This window comes from Hemicordylus capensis, chromosome 2 (genome assembly GCF_027244095.1).
Source record: "Hemicordylus capensis ecotype Gifberg chromosome 2, rHemCap1.1.pri, whole genome shotgun sequence".
In the NCBI taxonomy this organism is placed as follows: domain Eukaryota; kingdom Metazoa; phylum Chordata; class Lepidosauria; order Squamata; family Cordylidae; genus Hemicordylus; species Hemicordylus capensis.
Window position 1 is genome coordinate 256,123,652 of NC_069658.1, and position 22,850 is coordinate 256,146,501.

Below are 22,850 nucleotides of genomic sequence, written 5' to 3' on the forward strand. Positions count from 1 at the left end.
GCGGGGAGAGAATCACCAAGGATGTCAAACACACACATTTTAAATTTCAAAAGAGGAAACTTCTCCAAAATGAGGAGTATGGTGAAAAGAAAGCTGAGGGGTAAAATCAGGAGAGTCACTTCGCTCCAGAGTGCATGGCGTTCACTCAAAACCACAATACTAGAAGCCCAGTTAGATTGTATACCCAAAAGGAGGAAAGGTACCACTAAGTCCAGGAGGATGCCAGCATGGCTAACGGGTACCGGGAAGAAGACTTCCTTCCGAAATTGGAAGGCCTGTCCAAACAAAAAGAACAGAAAGGAACACAAACTCTGGCAAAAGAAATGCAAGGTGACAATAAGGGAGGTAAAAAGAGAGTTTGAGGAACATTTAGCCAAAAGTATCAAGGAGAATAACATAAACTTCAAGTACATCAGAAGCAGGAAACCTGCCAGGGAGGCGGTTGGGCCATTAGACAATGAGGGAGTGAAAGGGATTATTAAGGAGGATATGGAGGTTGCAGAGAAACTGAATGAGTTCTTTGTGTCTGTCTTCATGGCAGAGGATACTGAGCATATATATACCTGTTCCTGAACCAGGCTTTTTAGGGATGGAGGCTAGAGAGCTGAGTCTGATAGAAGTGACAAGGGATGATGTTCTAAACTGTCTGGAAAAACTGAAAGCTAACAAATCACCAGGGCCGGATGGCATCCATCCAAGAGTCCTCAAAAGAACTCAAATGTGAAATTGCCGACCTCCTTGCTAAAATATTTAACTTATCCCTGAAATCGGGCTCTGTACCAGAGGACTGGAGAGTAGCAAATGTAACACCGATTTTCAAAAAGGGATCCAAGGGCCAGTTAGAATATTACATGGAACCAAGAAGACAAGGATTGTAGAATAGAACAATATCGGACCTCTGAAAAGTATAAGCATGCATATGTATTCAGTACTTGGTTTGGGCCCCTTTTGGAGTAATTACTGCCTCAATGCGGCGTGGCATGGATGCTATCAGCCTGTGGCACTGATGAGGTGTTATGGAAGACCAGGATGCTTCATTAGTAGCCTTCAGCTCTTCTGCATTGTTTGGTCTCATGTCTCTCATCCTTCTCTTGGCAATGCCCCATAGATTCTCTATGGGGTCAGGTCAGGTGAGTTTGCTGGCCAATCAAGCACAGTACACTGTATACTTTTCAGAGGTCCGATATTGTTCTATTCTACAATCCGTGTCTTCTTGGTTCCATGTAATATTCTAATTTTCTAGGATTGTGGATTTGGGGTTTTCATGAGCTGTGCACTGTGATCATCACAATTATAACAAATTAAGGCTTGACTTATCTCGCTTTGCATGTAATGCGTCTGTCTCATATATCAGTTTCACCTTTTAATTTGCATTACTGAAATTAATGGACTTTTGCACGATATTCTAATTTTCCGAGTTTCACCTGTATGTTGGTAACCTCCAGACTTGACTTCTGCAATGCGCTCTATGTGGGGCTGCCTTTGTACGTAGTCTGGAAGCTTCAGTTGGTACAAAATGCAGTGGCCAGGTTGGTCTCTGCGTCATCTCGGAAAGACCTACATCACTCCTTTGATAGAGTTACACTGGCTGCCAATAGGTTTCCGGGCAAGATACAAAGTGCTAGTCATCCTATATAATAAAAGGCTAAGTGAGTGGCCGTGGCTTTGGAACGTTGGGGATCTGCGTCCCTGCCTCCCTGGGCTGTTCGCACAGGCCCAGAAGAGCCCAAGGGACACAGGACCTCAGACACCAGTGTCCCACAGCCACGGGCGGCCATTAGCCGGTGTGTGGCGGCGGGGGAAAGTGGCCGAGGCGGCGGTGGAGCCGCCGCCTCGGCCATGAGCTGCGGCACGGCGAGAGGAGGCCGAGGCAACCAGAAGCGGCCGCCCTGAAAAAGGCGAGGGCAATGGCGGCGGGGGAAGACCGAGACGGGGGACAGGGAAGCTGGGCGAGGTGGCGGCGAAGCCGCCAACGAGGCCCCCGCCCGCTCACAGCCGTCGCCGCCGCCTGCTCACCCGCCCTCCCAGCTGCCCAAAATGAAGCTGGGCGAGGTGGCGGCAAAGCCGCCAACGAGGCTCCCGCCCGCTCACAGCCGCCACCGCCGCCTGCTCACCCGCCCTCCCAGCTGCCCAAAATCACCTTCCCCGCTCCCCCCCAAAAAAGATTAAGGGCCAAAATGGCCCATGAGAAGGTTGCCGCCCCCGCCTATCGCCCTCCCAGCTGTTGAAGACCACCTTACCCGCTCCAGCCCGAGGGAAAAGAGAGGAGCTCACGAGCAGAGCTCCTCTCTGTGCTAAGTCACTGCTCAAACTGCCGCTATGGACGCAAAGGACGCCTATTGCGTCCATTGCGACAGTATAGGCAGCAGCTTAACACAGAGAATAGCTCTGTTTCCGAGTTCCTCTCTTCTCCTTCGGGCTGGAGCGGGTAAGGTGGGCTCCGGCAGTTGGGTGCGCGGGAGGGCGATAGGCGGGGGCGGCCACCTTCTCATGGGCCATTTTGGCCGTTATTCATCCACCCCCCCCCAAAAAAAAAGTAAAAGCAAAATAAGGAAGAACAAAAACAGAGAACAACAACAAAACAAAAAACAAAAAGAGAGAGGGGACAAGGGTGGGGGGAAGAGACAGAAAGAGAGAGAGAGACAGAAAAGACGGGATAGAAAGCTAGCGCCCGTTATCATAATGGGCTTAAAAATACTAGTAACATATAAAGCCGTAAATGGCTTAGGCCCTGGGTATCTAAGAGAGCGTCTTCATTATGACCCCCACCGCCCATTGAGGTCATCCAGAGAGATCTGTCTCCAGTTGCTGCCAGTTTGGCTGGTGTCCACGTGGAGACGGGATTTTTCAGTTGCTGCCCCAAGATTGTGGAATGCGCTCCCTACTGAGATACAATCTTCCCCATCTCTGACAATTTTTAGAAAGCATTTGAAAACCCATCTCTTCACCGTTCTTTAAAATTTTAAGGTTTTAATTCATGGATGATTTTTAAATTGTTGTTTTATGTTTATATATATATATATTAACTTGTTTTATGATGTTTTTGACTGCCCAGAGGCAAAAGTTTGGGGTGCTGTACAAATGTGATTGATAAATAAATAAATATATAAAATAATGACAAACTCTTTGCTGCTATTTTGGCAAAAAGAATGAAGGTTGTATTAAGAGCTTTTATTCATGAAGATCAAGCAGGTGTTTTTTTTGGGGGGGGCGGCGGTTTTGCCAGAAAGGCAACTAAGAGACAATATGAGAACAGTTGTGAATGTATTGGTGTACTATGAAAAACATAGTGACAAACAGATAGCTATGATCTTTTTGGATGCTGAGAAAGCATTTGACAATGTCTCCTGGCAGTTTATGTGGGTTATTGGATGCAATGGGAGTTGGTAATAATTTTAATAAGGCCATTAAGACAATATATTCAAAGAAATATGCCAAAATTATTATAAATGGGGAAGTATCAAGAAACTGTAAAATACAAAAAAGGAACTAGACAAGGATGTCTGCTTTCCCCACTACTTTTTACAGTAGTTCTGGAAGTGCTTTGTAGAAATATTGGAGAAGATGACCAAATACAAGGACCGAAAGTAGTGCAAGTATAAACTCAGAGCCTTCACAGATGATGTGGTGTTTTTTCTAGAAAATCCATTAGGAAATGTTGGAAGGCTCTTGGAAAAAATAGAACAATTTAGCCAATTGGCAGGGTTTTATATTAATAAGAGAAAAACAAAGACGTTGACCAAAAAATGGACTAGAAATCAAATGATAAACTTTATGAGATAAGTGAATTGAAAGTGGAGAAGAAAATCAAATATTTGGGTGTCTGGTTGACAAATAAAAAATCTTTTTTAAAATTTTCAAATAATTATATTAAAATATGAAATACAGTAAGAATTGATTTACAAAGATGGACTAGAATGAATTTATCTTTAATGGAAAGAATTTCAGTTGTGAAGATGAATGTTTTACCTAAAATGTTATTTCTTTTTCAGACTATTGCTACAATTAACATGTTAACCTGTTTCAAGCAATGGCAAAAGGATATAACTAAACTTGTTTGGCAAGGGAAAAGACCGAAAATTAAATTTAAAAACCTAACAGATGCTAAAGAAAGAGGTGGTCTTGCCATACCTGATTTAAGGCTGTATTTTTATGCTGTTTGTTTGACGTGGTTAAAGGAATGGATAACATTAAGAAATCCCAGAATACTTGATTTGGAAGGCTTTGATAGAAGGTTTGGATACCACTCATTTGTGGTATGGTAAAAGCAAAGTGCATAAAGATTTTTCTTAATCATTGTGTACGAAGGAGTCTGATGAGAGTATGGGTAAAAATATTTTAAAAAATGGCTGGAGTGTAAAACTCCACTATGGGTATCCCCAATTGAGGCTTTGGCATGTAAAGAGACAAATATGCAATCTGAATGGGGTACCTATATATCTGAATGTTATATTTTCAGAGAAGGGCTGTAAATTAAAAAGTTTCAATGAAATACAAAATTTTGTTAGTAATTAGTTTCAGTATCATCAGCTAAATGAAATTTATAAGAAGGAACTTAAGGTTGGGTTTGTGGATCATCTGTCAAGGTTTGAGAAGGAGGTGTGGAAATGATGAAAGATTAGTCTCTAAGAAGTATAAGTTGTTGCTTTTGGAGGAGATAGATGAAGTGGTCAAAACGACTATGGTAAAATGGGTTCAAGATGTGGATCATAATATAGATATGGCTGCTTGGGAAAAATTATGGAAAACTGATTGAAAGTTTACTGCATGTTATACTTTAAAAGAAAATTATTATAAGATGATGTACAGGTGGTATCTGACACAGAAAAAATTAGCATTAACGTATTAAAATGTTTCAAACAAATGTTGGAAATGTGGACAATGTGAAGGAACATTTTCTATATATGGTGGTCATGCAGGAAGGCAAAGGCCTTTTGGGTTATGATATACAATGAGCTTAAAGATATAAGATATCTTTAATACCTTAATATCTTGATATACACTGAGCTTAAAGAAAATCTTTAGTTTTTAGCCAGGCATTTCGTAATCTCTGAATATTTTAATTTTTTTAATCGCTGTTTTGATAGTTGGTTTTGTTTCTATTGTTTTTATTTTTGTGAACTGCCTAGAGCCTTTGGAGTCAGGTGGTGTATAAATTAAATAAATAGATAAATAGATAGATAGAAAGATAAACAAATATTACCTTTAGCTTCCACTTTCATGTTATAGTTCTCAAAATCTTCTTCTTGAGATCTGTATAAGTATTTGATGTCTGTAGATGGTAAAGAAAACACTATCACCAAGAGGTCCTTTTAACTGTGCATAATATGAAAATGCTGATCAGTGATCATTGGGGCAAAAAGACAGAGGTTAAATCAGGAGTAAATGATGCCTCAGGTCGAATTTTAAATATTCACACACAAAAAAACCACTGTGATTAAGGCTTAATTTGTGCCAGGTCTCTCTGCACTGGACAATGTTTTTTAATATATCAGTGACCAATTCTGGGATCAAAGTGTCTTCCATTTAAGAAAAGAGTTAAGGTTGACTAATACTGGAAATTTATGGATTTTTGAACTCCATACCAAAAACTGGAAATAGTTATATAAGATCTTTGCTTTACATTCTGCATCACATAAATAATGAACATATCATAAACAATACATATAAACATTAAGAAAAAATACCTTAACAGGTTGCTTTACCATGTTCACTGAAGCTCCAAAATGCTTGGAATATGTTGGTTGTTAAGGGCCATGGATTTAACAGATGTGTGATGCAGGTAACATGTATGGGGGGCACTTAGGTAACTTTGGAGCTCGGACCTGAAGGGCTTCGGAGGTCCCCTCCTGCTTGAGGGCTGGGTGTGGGTGGGGGGCTGGGGGCGTCGAAATTTTTTATTTAAAAAAACTTTTTTTAAAGCATCGCTATGTGGCAGGGATAGGGGCTGCCACTGGGTGTGCAGGCACTCAGGGAAGGGAGGCTGCAGCAAGAGCTCCTTCTGTGGGCAAAGGAAAGTGGGCAGGTTCCCGATGGCCGCCTGTTCTAGGAACTTCTGAGCTGCCTCAAGCTCGGTGCAATCTGGGGAGACTGTCTGCTCCAAAATCCTGATAAGCTCCATCACGATGTGAGGTGAAGCTAGGAAAGGAGGGAGCGAGGAAGAAAGGGAAGAGGGAATGAGATAGGACTGGAGTCTGTGTTCACTACCCCCTTCGCCGCTCACTCACTCAGTTGGTCAGGCTCTCCCTTCACACTTCTCCCTCAGCTGGGGAGGGCTCCATCCTCAGAGAAAGTGGCTCTCCTCTCCTATTTCCATTTTCCCTCTCCCATCCCTCCCTCCCACACAACTCCTTGTAGTGGTGGAAGAAAATTGTTAAGGGCCATGGATTCTGCCATTATATAGGGCAGGCTGGCCCAGGGGCTTGGGGAAGAAGAAGGAAGAGGGGAACAGCTTGGGTGGGGCACTGACTGTCTTTTGCTTCTGTCCCACCTCTTCTCCAGGTGGGTTACATCTCCTGGGCTGCTGCTGCGCTGGGGCTTCTGCCATTATATAGGGCAGGCTGGCCCAAGGGCTCTCATCCTTGTGGCTCTCAGCCATGGGGCGAGCTGCCTGGGGGCCCAGAAGATCTCTTTCCTCTGCCTGTGGTCCCAGAAGATCTCTCTCCTCTGCCTGTGGTCCCAGAAGATCTCTCTCCTCTGCCTGAAGATCCATCTTCCTTAATCGAGAAGCTAGCAGGAGTTTACATAAGCCTGGTTCTGGTTTTTATTAAGCCAAGTGGCCGTGGTGGGTTAGTCTGGGGAGATGTGTCTGGGGGAGCGAAAAAGTGGGTCTGGAGTGGGGGCGGCAATATCACGGGTAGTGGGCAGAGGGAGATATGGCGGTGGGAGTTGGGCAGGCCGTTACAGGGGAAATCGGTCCAGGCAATTGAGGCCTGTTCCTTTTTCTGGCCCTTCTCCCAACCCTCTTACCCTAGGGAGCTCTGAGAACACTCCTTCGAGGATTAGGGTGCTGCTGCTGAATGCCAGGTCAGTTAACGCAAAAACATCTCTTATCCACGATTTGATTGTGGATGAGCGTGCTGATCTGGTATGTGTGACGGAGACCTGGTTGGATGCGCTGGGCGTGGTCGGTCTCTCTCAGCTTTGTCCTCCAGGTTTCCAGATCGTGCAGCAGCCCCGCCTTGAGGGTCAGGGAGGAGGTGTTGCGGTCATCTTTCGTGAGACTCTCCCTGTTTCCAGGTGCCCGGTCAGGCAATCTCAGAATTTCGAGCGTTTGTCCTTGAGGATGGGCCTCCGAGATAGGCTGGGGATTCTGCTGGTGTACCGACCACCCCGCTGGCACGTCAGTCTCCCTACCTGAGCTGGCGGGGGTGGTCTCGGAGGTGGCCTTGGGTTCCCCCAGGCTTATTGTTTTGGGGGATTTCAATGTCCATGCTGAGGCCCCCCTAGTGGGTGCGGCTCAGGATTTCATGGTCTCCATGGCAACCATGGGCCTGTCTCAATTGGTATCGGGCCCTACCCACGTGGCGGGACACACTCTTGATCTGGTTTTTGCCGACCGGGAAATAAATGATCTGGAGGTGGGGGAATTTGAGATCACTCCCTTGTCATGGACAGATAATCACCTGGTGGGGTTTAGTTTGACTGCTCCGTCTGCCCTCTGCAGGGGTGGTGGGCCGATTAAGATGGTCTGCCCCCGGAGGCTTATGGATCCGCTTGGATTTCAGACGGCCCTCGGGGAGTTTCTAGTGTCCAGAGCTGGTGACCCTGTCGAGGCCTTGGTTGATCTCTGGAATGGAGAGATGGCCCGGGCTGTTGACACGGTTGCTCCTAAACGCCCTCTCCGGCTTGGTGGAGCCCGTTCTGCTCCTTGGTTTTCCTCGGAGCTTAGGGCGATGAAGCAACTCGGACGACGGCTGGAGCGACGCTGGAGGAAGAGTCGTCACGAATCCGATCGAACACGGGCTAGAACCCATTTTAGGGACTACGCCGTGGCGGTGCGGGCAGCGAAGAAATACTTTTTCTCCGCCTCCATTGCGTCTGCTCAGTGCAGACAAACAGAGCTGTTTCGTGTGGTGAAAACCTTGCTCCACACATCCCCCCGGACAATGGGGGAGGAGTCATCTACAGCTCTTTGTGATCGGTTTGCCTGTCGCTTTGCAGATAAAGTCGCTCGCATCCGTGCTGACCTGGACTCCAGAGTTTTGGCAGTTCCGGCAGACGTGCCTTTGGTACCATCTGGTCCTGTTGTGTTGGATTCTTTTCGGTTGGTGTGGCCTGAGGATGTGGACAAGATCTTGGGCAGTGTGCCAGCGACTTCGTGTGCTCTTGACCCTTGCCCTTCATGGCTAATAAAAGCTGCCAGGGAGGGGACGGGCAGATGGTTGGAGGTGATAGTTATTGCTTCATTAAGGGAGGGCAGGATGCCATCGTGCCTCAAGGAGGCGGTGGTAAGACCACTATTAAAAAAGCTCTCCCTTGATCCCTCCAACCTGGACAACTATAGACCTGTGTCTAACCTTCCCTTTTTGGGCAAGGTGATGGAGCGTGTGGTGGCGTCCCAGCTGCAGAGGGTCTTGGATGATATGGATTATCTGGACCCTCTTCAATCTGGCTTCCACGCCGGGTATGGGACTGAGATTGCCTTGGTCGCTCTACTGGATGACCTACGCCGGGAACTAGACAGGGGGAGTGCGTCCCTGTTGGTTCTGCTGGACCTCTCGGCGGCGTTCGATACCATCGACCATGGTATCCTTCTGGGCCGCCTCTCGAGTATGGGAATCGGAGGCACTGCGTTGCGGTGGTTCCGGTCCTTTCTTGAGGGGAGGGTCCAGAAGGTGGTGCTGGGGGACTACTGCTCAGCCCCATGGCCGTTGGCCTGTGGGGTCCCGCAGGGATTGGTCTTGTCCCCCATGCTGTTTAACATCTACATGAAGCCGCTGGGAGAGGTCATCCGGGGATTTGGACTGAGTTGTCAGCAATATGCGGATGACACTCAGCTCTATCTCTCCTTGTCATCTGATCCTAGGGAGGCGGTGGATGTCCTGAATAGGGGGCTGGAGGCCGTGATGGGGTGGAGGTGGGCTAACAAACTGAAATTGAATCCGGATAAGACGGAGGTACTGTTGGTCAGTAGGAGAGCCAATCGGGATGAGGAGATTTTACCGGTTCTGGATGGGGTTGCACTCCCCTTGAAGGAGCAAGTACGCAGCTTGGGGGTACTACTGGACCCGGCTCTGCTTTTGGAGGCTCAGGTGGATGCGGTGGCCAGGGGTGCCTTTGCACGGCTTCGGCTGGTGCGCCAGCTGCGTCCCTTTCTCGAGAAGGCAGATCTGGCCATGGTTACCCACGCCTTAGTCACATCGCGGCTGGATTACTGTAATGCGCTCTACGTGGGGCTGCCCTTGAAGAATATTTGGAAACTGCAGCTAGTGCAAAACGCGGCAGCGAGGGTGTTATCTGGAACTGCCCGTTGGGAACATATTACCCCCATTTTGAAAGAGCTGCACTGGATGCCGGTTCGTTTCCGGGTCCAATTCAAGGTGCTGGTTTTGACCTTTAAAGCACTTAACGGTTTGGGCCCAGGGTATTTGAGGGACCGCCTGCTCCCAAGGGTTGCTGCGCTCTTGACAAGGACATCTGAGGGGGCCCTGCTCCGGGTGCCGACAATGAGGGAGGCCCGGCTTTCGTGCACTTGGGACATGGCCTTCTCTGTTGCTGCCCCTAGACTCTGGAATGCTCTCCCGGTGGCCATTCGTTCCTCAGACTCCATCACGGCTTTTAGAAAGCTTTTAAAGACTTGGCTTTTTACCCAGGCTTTTACATGATCGCTTTTACTGCGGCTTCTCTGTGTTTTTATCTGTTATCTGTTGTCGTGTTTTTATGCTTGTTTATATGTTTTTAGCTTGATGTTTTTATTGCTTGATGTTTTTACTGCTTTTATTGTATGTTTTAATTTTTGTAAACCGCCTTAGGGTTTTCTTTTAACGAAAGGTGGTATAGAAATGTAAAAATAAATAAATAAAAATGAGGGGAGGGGAGGGGAGGAGGAGGAAGGAAAAGAAGAGTAGAGGGGCTTTTTTAAAAAGCATGCACAGCAAAGTGAAACAAAGTGAGTCAGTGAGCTCGAGTCGGAGAGGGCCTCGAAGAAAGAACTCTTGCCACTGCCTCCCTCCGCCAAGTGCCCGCACACCCACTGGCAGCCCCCTCTCCCACTGCGCAGTGGTGCTTAAAAAAGTTTTTTTTTTAGGTTTTACTTCACTGGTGGGTGTGGGGCAGTGGTGGGGTTCTGGGGAGGCCCCCTCAGAACATTTGGAGGGGCCCCCAGAAGACAGGAGGCCACAGACCAAATCCCCATGGTCCATGGTTAAGTGTGCCTCTGAATATGGATAGGGTATGGTATCCTTTGATGTGGTTAGCATCAAGCTTCACCACTACCTTGAAGTTGTATGGCTGCCACAGAGTCAGCTGCAGACCTACACTGGCCTGTTCACTGGAACAGACACAGCGACTGACATACTGTGCAATGTTGTGTGCATGTCATAATGTAGTGTTGGGATAGTTATGAAAGACTGCAGTTGTGCTAAATGCAAGAATTGCATAATTGCCCCATACCACAATAAATTTTCTTTGGTAGAATACAGGAGGGGTTTCCCATTGCCACATCCCACTCAGTGTGAGATGATGCCTTTCAGCATCTTCCTATATCACTGCTGCCTGATATAGGTGTTTCCCATAGTCTGGAGGTTAGTCTGGGAAACATACCAGTGGGGATTCAAACCAGCAACCTTTTGCTCCCTAGGCAAGTTACTTCCCCACTGTGCCATTAGGTGGCTGCTGGCTATGTGGGGCCTCTATATTCATAAACAGTGTATCTGTGATGTAGAAAGTTCATGTTTAAAGGCAGTCTGCCATTAGTTCCTGTGCTCTGCAAGGCTCCCTGCTGCCACCACACTGCCCTCCCTGCAGCCTCCTCGGTCCACCTGCTGTGTCACACCACCTTGCTAGCCCTCGCAAGGCCTCTTGCCACTTTTCTGCCACCTTAGTGGAGAGGGAAAATAAAAGCCCATGAGAGGGAAGGGGATGACAGATTCATGACAAAGACTGCTAACAGACTCATGACAAAGACTGCCTTGCTGAAGACGTTTGGCTGTAGGGATCCCCTCCCTCAGTCCGAGGGCTCTCCTACTCAAGCAGCTACATTCAGAACCAGGCAATCACTTGTGCCAGGTCTGGCCCCTTCCAACTCCAGCTTCTGAACGTTCAGTGGGCAAACAAATGTGCCCTTAGTTAATTTTACCCTGTTATGGGGAATTCAGAGGCCAATAACTCAGGAAATATGTCATTTGTTGTTTTTCAGACAATGGGTTGATTAATTAAATTAATTAATTAATTAACTATCTTAACTCATGCAGCACATCTGCACGCTAGTACTTGATTGCTCCCCTCACCCCCTGCCACAGCCCCCCTCACATCAGCGATCTCTCCAGCCTCACCTGAGCCACACTCCTGCTGCTTCTCCTCCATCCCATAGCTTCCATACCCCTCACCCCTCTTGGTCACTCCTTCATCTCTTTACTCCATCCCCCTCACCCCTCTTGGTCATGGCTACAGCGTTGTGGTGCCTATTGGCCAAGCTGCAGCCCCCTATCCCCACAGACCTCCCTACCCTCACCCAAGCCCTGCTCTTCCCCACAGGAGCAGCAGCAGTTGACCAGGCCCTTCCTTGCTGCCGCCACCACCACCACAGCTGCTTGTTCTCATCAGGCCACTGACAGGTTTGGGCCTGTCCCTTGCCCTTCCTTCCATCTCCCTTCTCTTCCCTTCTTTCTCTCTCTCTCTCCCTTCCTGAGTTAACAGATCTTGTTCATCTCGTTTCCTCATCTAATTCACACAGGTGCAGCCTCCTACTCCTGAAGGGGCTCTTTCCTCCCTCGTGACCCCTTTCTTTGCAGACCCCTGCCCACCATCCTTTAATATATATAGATTCCTCTCCTCTACAATCCAGAACATCTTCCAACCAGTAACACTTGTTTTCCAACTGTCCTTAAATATCACAGGCTCCTCCCCCCTATATGCATATGGAATCCCCACTGCCCAATCACCACAGTGCTTCTGCTCGCAAACTCTCATGAGAACTGCCACGCACAGAAGTAGCCACGGGTATGCCTTAGAGAATTATATATATAGATCGTATATTTTGTTACATTGATTGTGCAAAATAAAGTCAGAATCCCTAATGTTTTACCAATTTTGCATAGACGATCTTGCTGTTGAAACTAGCTGGATGCATCACTCTTTACACTAGATGCACAGTTAAATTTTGTATAGTTTTTGGAAGAAGTTCTGAAGCTCATACTTCCTTGTTGCCTACAGATACCAAACTTTATGTGGACAATCCTGCCTCTTAAATTAACTGAATGCAATACATTTTGTACCACAATGTTTTCTTAGAAAGGGTTTTTATTTTTAAAAAGTATTTTAAGGAATTGTTCTCCACAGATTTTTAATACTCAATCTGATCAATAATGCAAAAATAACATTCCCCAAGAAAAGCAGAGGATTTTTTTTCAGATTCAAACTTACCATATATGGGCATTATGCAATAAAATGAATTTATGAAACTTCAAGTGAAGTTAAAATCCAACAAGTTTCAATTTGTTAAACTTCCCTTTTACAAACTCATTAACAAAATAATGCCCCTCCTAAGGCCTTGTGCTGCAGGAGGGGAGTTTGTCTCAGTCCCGCCTGTGCACAGGACCTAGAAGGCACCTGACTGGCTGGGACCTTCCTCAGGGGAGGGGCTTGCAATGCAGCAAGTGCTGCTACCTGCCCCAGCTTCATTCGAAGCTGAGAGTTTGCTGGGAACGGAACTGCTCATGCAGCTCCGTTTTTTGCCCGGCTTGGGTGGGGGGGTGATCGGCGGCTTTGGCCCAGCGGCAGCATTTCTTGGCCGTCTCTGCAGGCACCGGAGTGCCCAGTCTTACTCTTGGTGGGGCGGCGTCCTGATGGTGTCCAAGGGAGCTGCGACCTTGTGGGGCATTGGCGTGGCCTGCGTGCGGCCCGTCTCTGATTTGGGGCTTCAGCCCTGGGCAGGGAGCATCACTGGGAAGAGGCCCCAGGGGCTACGCAATGGTGTTTTTCTGGGCTTGGCATGGGTGATCCGGGCTTTTGGCCCAACTGCTCGCAGGCCTTGAGGGTTACAAGTGGGTTGGTGGTTCCTCAAATTGCGGGAGTGTGTGTGGTGGGCCGGGCCCCTGTGTGTTTTTTCTTTACATTATTAAGCCATGCCTCCTAAAAAAGCTAAGGGTAAATCTGGGGGATATCCTGTCCGGCCTTCTCACAGGCCCAACTCCCAACCATCTTCCTCAGACGATGATGACATGGACATGGTGCAAATTAGGGGCCTCATCCAGCGTATGGAGGCACTTGAAAGGGCGAGGAAGATTTCTTCTGATAAGGGTGCGGGCCCGTCTGGGGTTCCAGCTCATCCAGGGAAACAAACTCGGGGGGCAGCAAAAGCGCAGATGTTAAAATCTCTATCTGACAGGTTGACATCACTTGAGTGTGCAGCTGTGCCTGTTGTGGTGCCTGTTGCTGAGGAGCCTGTGCATCCAGAACCTGGCGGCCCATTGGTTCCGGCGACATCTGAAGTTCCAGCGCCTGGCGTGCCTGAAGGACCTGGTCTGAGTGCAGGGATTGGAACTGCGCCTTTAGTCCCAGGTGACCACACCACACCATTACCTCCTGAAGGTACTGGCCTGTGGCCTGTATAGCCCTGGCTGATACCTTCTTTTGGGGGTTGGGGCATGAGCCATTTCTGGTCTTCTCATACACAATCATGCCCCAGCAGTCCCCTTCCTGGTCCACTGGGGCCCTGGCTTGGTACACAAGGGGTGGCAGGACAGGGGCTTCAGGTCAGTCCAGTGCGGGGGCTTCCACCTCTGGTGCAGGCTTTTACCCGATGGGGTTGATATCTTCACCCCAGCACTCTCCATATGGGGGTATGGGGCTTCCCCTGGGTGACCTTCTGCTTCCCGCTACGAAGGAAAAATTTTTGGAGGGTGAATACGTGGATATGTTTAGCCTATTATTTCGGGAACTGGAAGTTAAGCATAAAGACCATGCCATTTCCAAACGTAAGCCAGTGGAAAAGACCTGGAACAACTGGTTGTCTGGGTATACTATTTACATGGGTGTCATCATACGGGCACAGCCAGCCCGTGGCCTGGCGTTAGTTAAGTACCTAGACATAATTCATAGAGCAGTGTCAGATTTTGCGGATCAGCCTGGCTGCGCTATGATGAAATTCTTTGCATGCATGCAGCTTTAGACCTGACCCTGCCTTGGGATCTCCCTCTCCAGGAAGCCTGGCTCCTTATAATGTCCCCTTCTCGCAACGTGGAGGGCGAGCGGTCAGACAGCGGCCATCTGCTGTCGCGGCCTACATCTGCTGTCCTCGGGCCAGCAGTGGGTTCAACCCCACCTGGTTTGCTGGGAATTCAATCAAGGGGGCCGATGCTCCAGGAACCCCTGTAGGTTTGGGCATGCCTGCGGCTTGTGCGGTGCCAGACACCCGAGTTCTACTTGCCCATGGGCAAAAGGTTGGGGCGGCAATGCTGGGAGCCACCAGGCAGGGGGTAAGAAGGGTAATCCTCCCCCGCTGCGGGAAAAGGGCCCCAGCCCAGTTAGGCTGTGCATCTTAGAGTCATGGTTACAGGATTACCTGGATAGATTGGCAGCCAATTTTCTGCGGACGGGTTTTTTGGAGGGTTTGCGCATACCATCTGAGTCTCAGTGGGTGGCCTTTAGGGCTTAATACCTGAAGTATGTGGTGGCATGGAAGCGGTGGTGGAGCGGAAAATAGGTAAGGAAGTGGCGGCAGGGAGAGTTGTAGGTCTCTTCGATCAACCCCCCTTTCCCAACTTGAGGGTGTCCCCATTAGGGGTGGTGCCTAAAAAGGCCCCAGGGGAGTTTCGTCTTATCCACCATCTCTCTTATCCCACGGGATCATCAGTTAATGATGGCATCCCTGATGCCTTGTGTTCAGTATGCTACACCTTTTTCGATGAGGCAGTCAGGGTGGTTCGCACTTGTGGTGCGGGCGCCCTTTTGACTAAATGCAACATCAAGTCTGTGTTTCACCTTTTGCCGGTACATCCAGCGGATTTCGACCTGCTGGGCTTTTCCTTTGTTGGTAAGTTTTATTTTGATAGGGCCCTCCCAATGGGATGCTCAGTGTCCTGTGCGGCCTTCGAGACTTTTAGTACGTTTTTGGAATGGGCTCTGAGAAAATGCTCAGGTCTCTAGTCCATGGTGCATTTACTCGATGATTTTCATTTTATTGGCAGGCTGATTCTTTTGATTGCCAGCATTTGTTGCACTCCTTCGTACAACTGATGCAGAGACAAGTGCGCGCCGCGAAGGGCGCATGCAGGCCGATAGCTCTTATTCGTTCCAAGCTTAGCAGGACAACGACGGGGGCAGGGGCGGCAGGGAGGAACTCTGCCACCCCAAGAAGATTTTTTAAATCACCAGCACCAGAGGAGGAAGAGAGGCGGGGTGGGTGGGTAAGTACTACCACCCCCCCACTTAAAGTGAAAGTCCCCCGCCCATCCGAACCTCCGGACCGCAGGAATTCCGGACTGGTCCGGAGGGCTTTTCCATTGCGCCGAACCAAAACCATGCACACTACTACTGTCTCTGTAGAATCAACACTAAATGTGACATTGGGGAGAGTATTGGGTTGCCAGCATGTAATGACAAACTTCTTTTTTACAACCCCCTTAGATTAGATGATCCAAATCTGCCAGTTTAAGACCACTTGGCTCAAACTCCATAAACCTTGTGGCGCTTGAGCCAGAATTAGTTTTTTCTACCATTGAATATATGAAACACCTGCTTATAGATTGGACCAAATGGGTCAAAGTGTTCATTTTGAGCACTATTTACTTTTTGTACTTGTGGCAATTTTTCACTAAAAAGCATTTGAACAGCAATTTTAGCATTTTAAATTAGATACATTTTTGGGTCTTGACAAGTAGATTTATTTATCTATCTATCTATCTTCCCATTTTTATACCGCCTGATATGTAAACCTCTAGGTGGTGTACAAATAGCAATAGCAATAGCACTTACATTTATATACCGCTCTATAGCCGGAGCTCTCTAAGTGGTTTACAATGATTTAGCTAGCATATTACCCCCAACATTCTGGGTACTCATGCATGCCATTATACACACCAAGTAAATTATTCATGCCAAGTTTCAAATTATTGGCCCACAGGTTTCAAATTTCTAAGCAAAAGGGCTTATAATGAGATAACCTTTTTTATACAATGCATCTTAACAATCCTATTGGATAATTATTCCATTAATTCTTGTTGAATGTGTGAAGTATGAGAATGAAACGGTTTCAAAATAATACCTACTTTCACTCTTAGATGGCAGCAGGATATTTTCATAGATGTCATTTTCAGAAACTTGTCCCACAAACACCGGAACTATATAGCACCTGGAACCTTTAACTGGGAGAGAAAGAAAAGACATCAGTAGAGAACACAGATTGCTAGTCAGAGCAGCACTGGTTTATGTAGAACCACGGTGTTTTCTAGGTTAAAATCATCCATCACCATCCCTTACAATATGTGGGCAGCTTCACAGTACTGCCACAAAGGTGCTATGACCATCTTGAAGGGGAAATCAAAAGCTTTCCCAACCCATAGTTTCATCATCAAGAATTAGAAGTTCAGCAGCAAGGCAATCCTCATCACAGCTGCTTAAAATTAGGTTTGGGATTGTTCTGTGAAAAAACCCTAATTGGCCATTTGAATTAACACTGACTTCAAAACTAGCAGACAGATCTGGCAATCTCTGCCATTTTCATCACAGATCTGTGCAACTTATAACCTACCATAGTCCATACATCCTCTCAGCTATGTACCCCAGTGAGGAACGTCCTTACTACCTAATTAATCAATAAATAAAAATTCCCACACAACTGAATGAGCAGGGCTGGACATCTTCCTGACAATTTCCCCACTGACTCAAAAAATAGGCACTTTTCAAAGTGCTAATTATACTAGTACAGTAGTTCAAGCATTGTGAAGATGAGGAGTCATTTCAACATTTTATCATGATAGGCAGGGCCAGCCAACCCACTAGGCCAACTAGGTGGTCACCCAGGGTGCCAAGCGGGCAGGGGCAGTGAGGACCTGAGTCATGTGGGAGCCAGGGCCAGCCTGTGCCCTTCACCCACATGGACAGTGTGCACTGAGGGAGCATGCGTGCCTTTCAAGCGGACCAGTGGGTGCTCCCCACCATCTCACCCGACCTCCTCCCCTTCCCTCCACAGTGCAGCTTCCTCCTCCTGCGGCTTTCACAGTGAGTTACAATGGTGTTACTTATAATGTCATTGTAACCCACCATGAAATGTGGAGAGTGATGGCCGTGGCAAGGGTGAGGAAGAGGGCTTGCCATGAAAGCAGTGGGTGTTGGCAGAGGTGGCCAGGAGGGATGGTGGGTAGGCAGGCAATGGCAAGCCTCTGTCTGCTGTGCCTGTGATGCCTGCCATGACCACCACCTGCACCCACCATTCTTGTGGTGAACTATAGTGATGTCAATATAGACACAGAGAAAGTAGCGGATGAAAGTGGCCATGGTGGCTAGGGATGTGCACAAAATCGGTTTTCCCAGTTTCGTTCGAGTCATGTTCAACGTGACTCATGTTGAACATGAGTTCGATTCATGCCCAGCATGTTCGATTTTGGCATCCCAAACAAGGGGCCTGTCTCGGTTTGTCTCACTCAGAGAGGCCTCTCTCAGAGAGGCCTGAAATAGGTTGGAGTGGTCTGGGGGAGATCAGGAGGGTGAGGCTGGTGGTTGGAGGGGGATCTGCTGGAGAACCACCCCACCACACACACAGACAGCTGCAGCAGCACTAGCAACCCCCGAGACCACAGAAGCCCTCAGAGGCAGTAAGTCCACCTTCCCGCACAAATTAACATCACCGACACCCCCAAACCAGGCCTGAACTGGCCAGTCGGTGGGTTCGGCTCAACCTTGAACCGAACCGGGACCAGTTTGGTTCAAGGGTGAGCTCTTGAACTGGTCCAGTTCAATGTTAAACTGGCTGGAGGTTGAGCCAGTTTGCACATCCCTATTGGTGGCTGCTGCTGTGGTCACCAAAAGGACAGATGACAGGGAGCACATGCCTGCCTTCCCTTGCTTCACCTGGGGCAGCCCTAAGCCTTGGGCCAACCCTGCTTATAAGTCCTGAACTTTCTATTGGTTATAAAATCAAAACCAGCTACTAGAGTTCTGTGATCAGTAATGATGTTGTGCAATGTCACAAATTGTACTCACTTCTAACTTGCCCAGTAACCCACACTTTTCCTTGCTCTTTGAGACCCAGATAAAAGGGGGGAAGATGGAATGCCTGGCAAAGATGGATAGGTTGTCCATGTGGGTGTGCATGGAGGAGAGCTTGCTCTACACAGGTCATGCCTGGTGTGTAAAACCTACTCATCAGCAAGTCCACCCTCAGTCTTGCTCTAGAGGACCCTAAGCAGAGATCCTCTCTTTAGTCCTAACTGTCCCTATTGAATCTGTCAGTTAACTCCTACTGAATTTTATAGCCACCTCTGCACTCCATTCCAAAGCCTCTCCCTCAGGAATTATCTCCAGGAAGTTTCTAAATTTAAATTCCTCTTGATTGACCGTGCATACTAGCCAATCACCACACACCTGCTTCGGTGCCACTGCCTTCTTGCACCAGCCTTCACTCACTCACTCACCTTCCTTTTGACTCACTAATGCAGGGGAAGGTGCCTCTCATTACCCTCGGTCTTCGTCTTCCTCCTCCGCCTCTAATTTTTGTCTCTCACTCCCATCCTTGCTTCTGCCTCTCGCTTGCCCTTCACTCTCGCAGTGGAAGGTGCCTCTCTCCATCTTCTCTGTTTCTCCTCCTACGCCTCCTCCCTCTTTCACTCTCTTCCTTTCTTCCTCCCAACCCCCTTCCTTCCTTTCCTTGCCCTCCTGTATTTCTTCCTGCACTCTCTTTTTTCTGTCTTTGTCTTCCTATTCCTCTCTCATCCTCTCACTCTTCCTTTATTCTTCATCTTCTCTTCCCCACTCCCTTCCCCTCCACTCACTCCTGCCTCAATCCTCCCAGCACTGAAGAGCCATGATATACAGGAGGGAGCAGCATGGTGGCAGTATAGGAGGAAGGAGAAATTTAATTGGAGTTCCAGGGCTAGGGATGTGCAAAAAATTTCGGGCACAGAACGATCTGTGCCCAAAACGAACAATTTCGGGTGATTCGGGGCCGAACCGAATCACCCCCGATGTCCCCAGATATTTTTTGGGCACGAGCCGAATCACCCGAATTTCGGGCATTAAAAATTCGGGTGATTCGGTTCATGGTTGATTTTTGGTGATTTTTTTAAAGTTTTAGTGACTTTGGGGCAGTTCGGGGGCATAGCATGGGATCTGGGCAAAAGGAGTGGGGTGGGGTGGTAGTGCCTAATGGGTGCAGGCTACCACCCCAATTTCAGGGGGATTGGGCAAAGGGCTGATTTTTGGTAAATTTCTGAAAATTTCATGTCTTTGGGGCAGATTGGGGCATATTGGGGCAGAAAGTGGGGCCTGGGACAGAATAGTGTGGTGGGGTGGTAGTGCCTAATGGGTGGAGGCTACCACCCCAATTTCAGGGGGTTTGGACAAAGGGCTGATTTTTTGAGAATTTTTGAAGTTTTAGTGACTTTGGGGCAGTTTGGGGGCTTCTGAGGTGTGAATTCTCATTCTATCATGGCAAATGAGATATTTTTCAATTAAACAACTCTCATGACCCCACTTTCACTTTTTCACACTTTCCTTTACTATGAATAATATGAGGAAGTAATCAATTTAGCACACTTCACCTTATGAAGACAAACCTCATAAAAATAAATTCATCAAAATTCACCCCTCTGTCCAATCACTCTTAAATTGGGGATGGGTTGTAGCCTCCACCCATTAGGCACTATCTACCAGCCCACCCCACTCCTTTGGGGCAGATCCACTTTCTGCCCCCAATCTGCCCCAAAGACACCCAAACTTCAAAAATTCTCAAAAAATCAGCCCTCTGCCCAATCCCCCTGAAATTCGGGTGGTAGCTTCCACCCATTAGGCACTACCACTCCACCACACTATTTTGGGGCAGATCCACTTTCTGCCCCCAAACTGCCCCAAAGTCACTAAAACTTCAAAAATTCTCAAAAAATCAGCCCTTTGTGCAAACCCCCTGAAATTGGGGTGGTAGCCTCCACCCATTAGGCACTACCACCCCACCACATTATTCTGCCCCAGGCCCCACTTTCTGCCCCACTATGCCCCAATCTGCCCCAAAGACATGAAATTTTCAGAAATTTACCAAAAACCAGCCCTTTGCCCAATCCCCCTGAAATTGGGGTGGTAGCCTGCACCCATTAGGCACTACCACCCCACCCCACTCCTTTTGCCCAGATCCCATGCTATGCCCCCGAACTGCCCCAAAGTCTCTAAAACTCTAAAAATTCACCAAAAATCAGGATTTTGCCCAATCCCCCTGAAATTGGGGTGGTAGACTCTACCCATTGGGCTCTACCACCCCATCCCAAAATTTTGCCCCTGGGCCCCTTTTTACCCCCCGAATCGATTCAGATTCAGATTCAGATTAAATCCGAATCCGAACCGAATCAAGGGTGATTCGGGTGACCCAGATTCGGGCACAAAACAGAACAGGGGTGATTCGGTTCAGGTCCGAGCCGAATCACCTGAAATCCCGAATTGCACACCCCTATCCAGGGCATCGACCTTTTGCACCAACTATCCTAATGACCACTAGGAGCAATAGGAGCAAAGGTAGCTAGTGTTGGAAGTGAAGGACTTTGCTCTGTCTCATGTCTCAGTGACAGAGGGGGACAGACTAGTGAGTCAGTGGGCTAGAGAGGTCAAGACATGTGTTGGAAGTGAAGGACTCTGCTCTGTCTCATGTCTCAGTGACAGGGGAACAGACTAGTGAGTCAGTGAGCTAGAGAGGTCAAGACATTGGTCATCCCTTCTCTATTGCTCTGACACTATCCCTTTGATATGTAGATTTCTACTCTTAGGGACTGAGTTCCTTCCTTCCTTCCTGACTACTTCCTCTTCCCTCCTTTCCCTTCCCTTCCTTCTCCCTTGCAACATGCAAGCTCCTCTCACCCTGCACCATGTGTGCAGAGATGCATCCATCTAGCTAGCTAGATTAGAGATCCTATCTCTCCAATTTACTATCTAGAATGGAGTTCACTAATAAATACTCCTTATTTTGATTTGAAACTATGAACTGGCTCCAAGTTTTTTTGCTCTCAGCATACACGCATGCCTGGGCAGACTCCGCTGTGTTGTGCCTCTGTGCACTCTGCTATATTAGAAAGGTATATCTTACCAGAGAGAATTCCCAACAGCTAGTGAGGGTCTCCTTACCTGTCCCTGCTTGCCTCTGCTCTAGGACCCGTGCCTTGACTCCTCAGGTACTTCCTATAGTGAGTCAGTCCTCTTCCTTCCCTCCTAGTGAGAAGATGGAAGCCTCTCTCTCTTTCTCCCCACCTATTCATCATGTAGCTGGTAGATAGGACAGGTTTTCCTATCTCCAATGTACTTCACCAATAAACTATTTATGTAACTTAGAATCTGCAGTGATCTCCATGCTTGTTACTTAAACAGCTGCAACAACTAAACTCTGCAATTGGAGTGTTAGCTTCCTTGGTGCTTTGCTAAATAATCACTAACCCCAACAAATTATTCCTTCTGTGTGCAGGGTGAAGAAGGAGAGGAATGCTGGCAGCGGACAGAAGAAGGAAGCAAGACACAAAGAAAGAAAACAAACGAATGAATGAACAGGCCAGCCAGCCACAGCAGGTGGGGAGCAATGCCACCACTTGGAAAACAGGGAAAGGGAGCCCTGCATGCTATGCTAGTTCAAGTATGGGACAAGGACCTGGGAGCACTGAGTTCAAATCCCCACTGTCCTGCAACAGGGTGATTTTAGGCCAGTCACACTCTCTTAGCCTAGTGTGTAGTAAGGATAAAATGGCATAGTGTATGATAGGGTAAAAGAAGATGGAGAAACACATGCAACACCCCAAAACCGCTAAAGGAAGGATGGGAGAGGAATAATAATTTTTTAAAAAGATTAATACTGCTTCAGGGATCTGCCAGGATAGGGCTTTCCCCCTTTCCATTCTAAATCCTAGCTTCTTCTTTTCAGGAATGAATTCTACAATGTCTCATCCTAAAAAAAAGTTGCAGAAGCTTAGTGATAGCTTGAAGACACCCTGTCAAATCTCAGCCCAACCAAAACCAGAAACTTCATCTCACCCAAAGTGCAGCAAAGCAGAACCAAAACAATTAGAAGAATCTTCATCTTGCTCAGTGTTGTCAATGAAGCTTGAAAGATCGATGAGATCAAGAGGAAAGTAGAAGCAGCCTTTAAATCAGCCTCTTCTCCACGGAGAAGTAAGTGCTGACTATTCAAAGCACAATGATATAGGGCATAAATCAGTGAAGGGAAACACCCACTTATTGGAAAGCAAACAGGAGGTGGTTATATACTGTCATGATGCAAGAATCGAGTGATTTGCATATACTTTATTTGTATGCCAACCTTTAAAAATAGGATTTGCACAGAGCAGTTCACAGGAGAAAAATGTGAACTGCTAATTGAGCAGAAAGGAAGTAAAAGGAAGTCTGCAGCAAGAGAAAGATGTAGCAGATACAAATGTACAGCTCTGTAAACAGGTACAGTCATTTACATGTGAAACTGGTACAGTCATTTACATGTGATGCTGAAC

General features: G+C 47.6%; 1 protein-coding gene across 6 annotated transcripts in view; it reads right to left on the reverse strand.

Annotated features, from left to right (window-relative positions):
- The window catches only part of LOC128347157 (uncharacterized), a 67,994-nt gene that overhangs the window by 36,732 nt on the left and 8,412 nt on the right, over positions 1–22,850 (reverse strand). For 4 of the 6 annotated variants that reach the window (XM_053301359.1, XM_053301362.1, XM_053301358.1 and 1 more), the window contains exons 1-3: positions 22,378–22,546; positions 16,431–16,526; positions 5,204–5,272 (exon numbers count right to left, since the gene is read on the reverse strand). In XM_053301359.1, coding sequence (XP_053157334.1) covers positions 5,204–5,272; positions 16,431–16,526; positions 22,378–22,423 — 211 coding nt within the window. In that variant the 5' untranslated portion in view covers positions 22,424–22,546. Of the gene's footprint in view, positions 1–5,203; positions 5,273–16,430; positions 16,527–22,377; positions 22,547–22,850 lie in introns of those variants that run through there. The other 2 variants (XM_053301361.1, XM_053301360.1) reach the window with 1 other exon arrangement.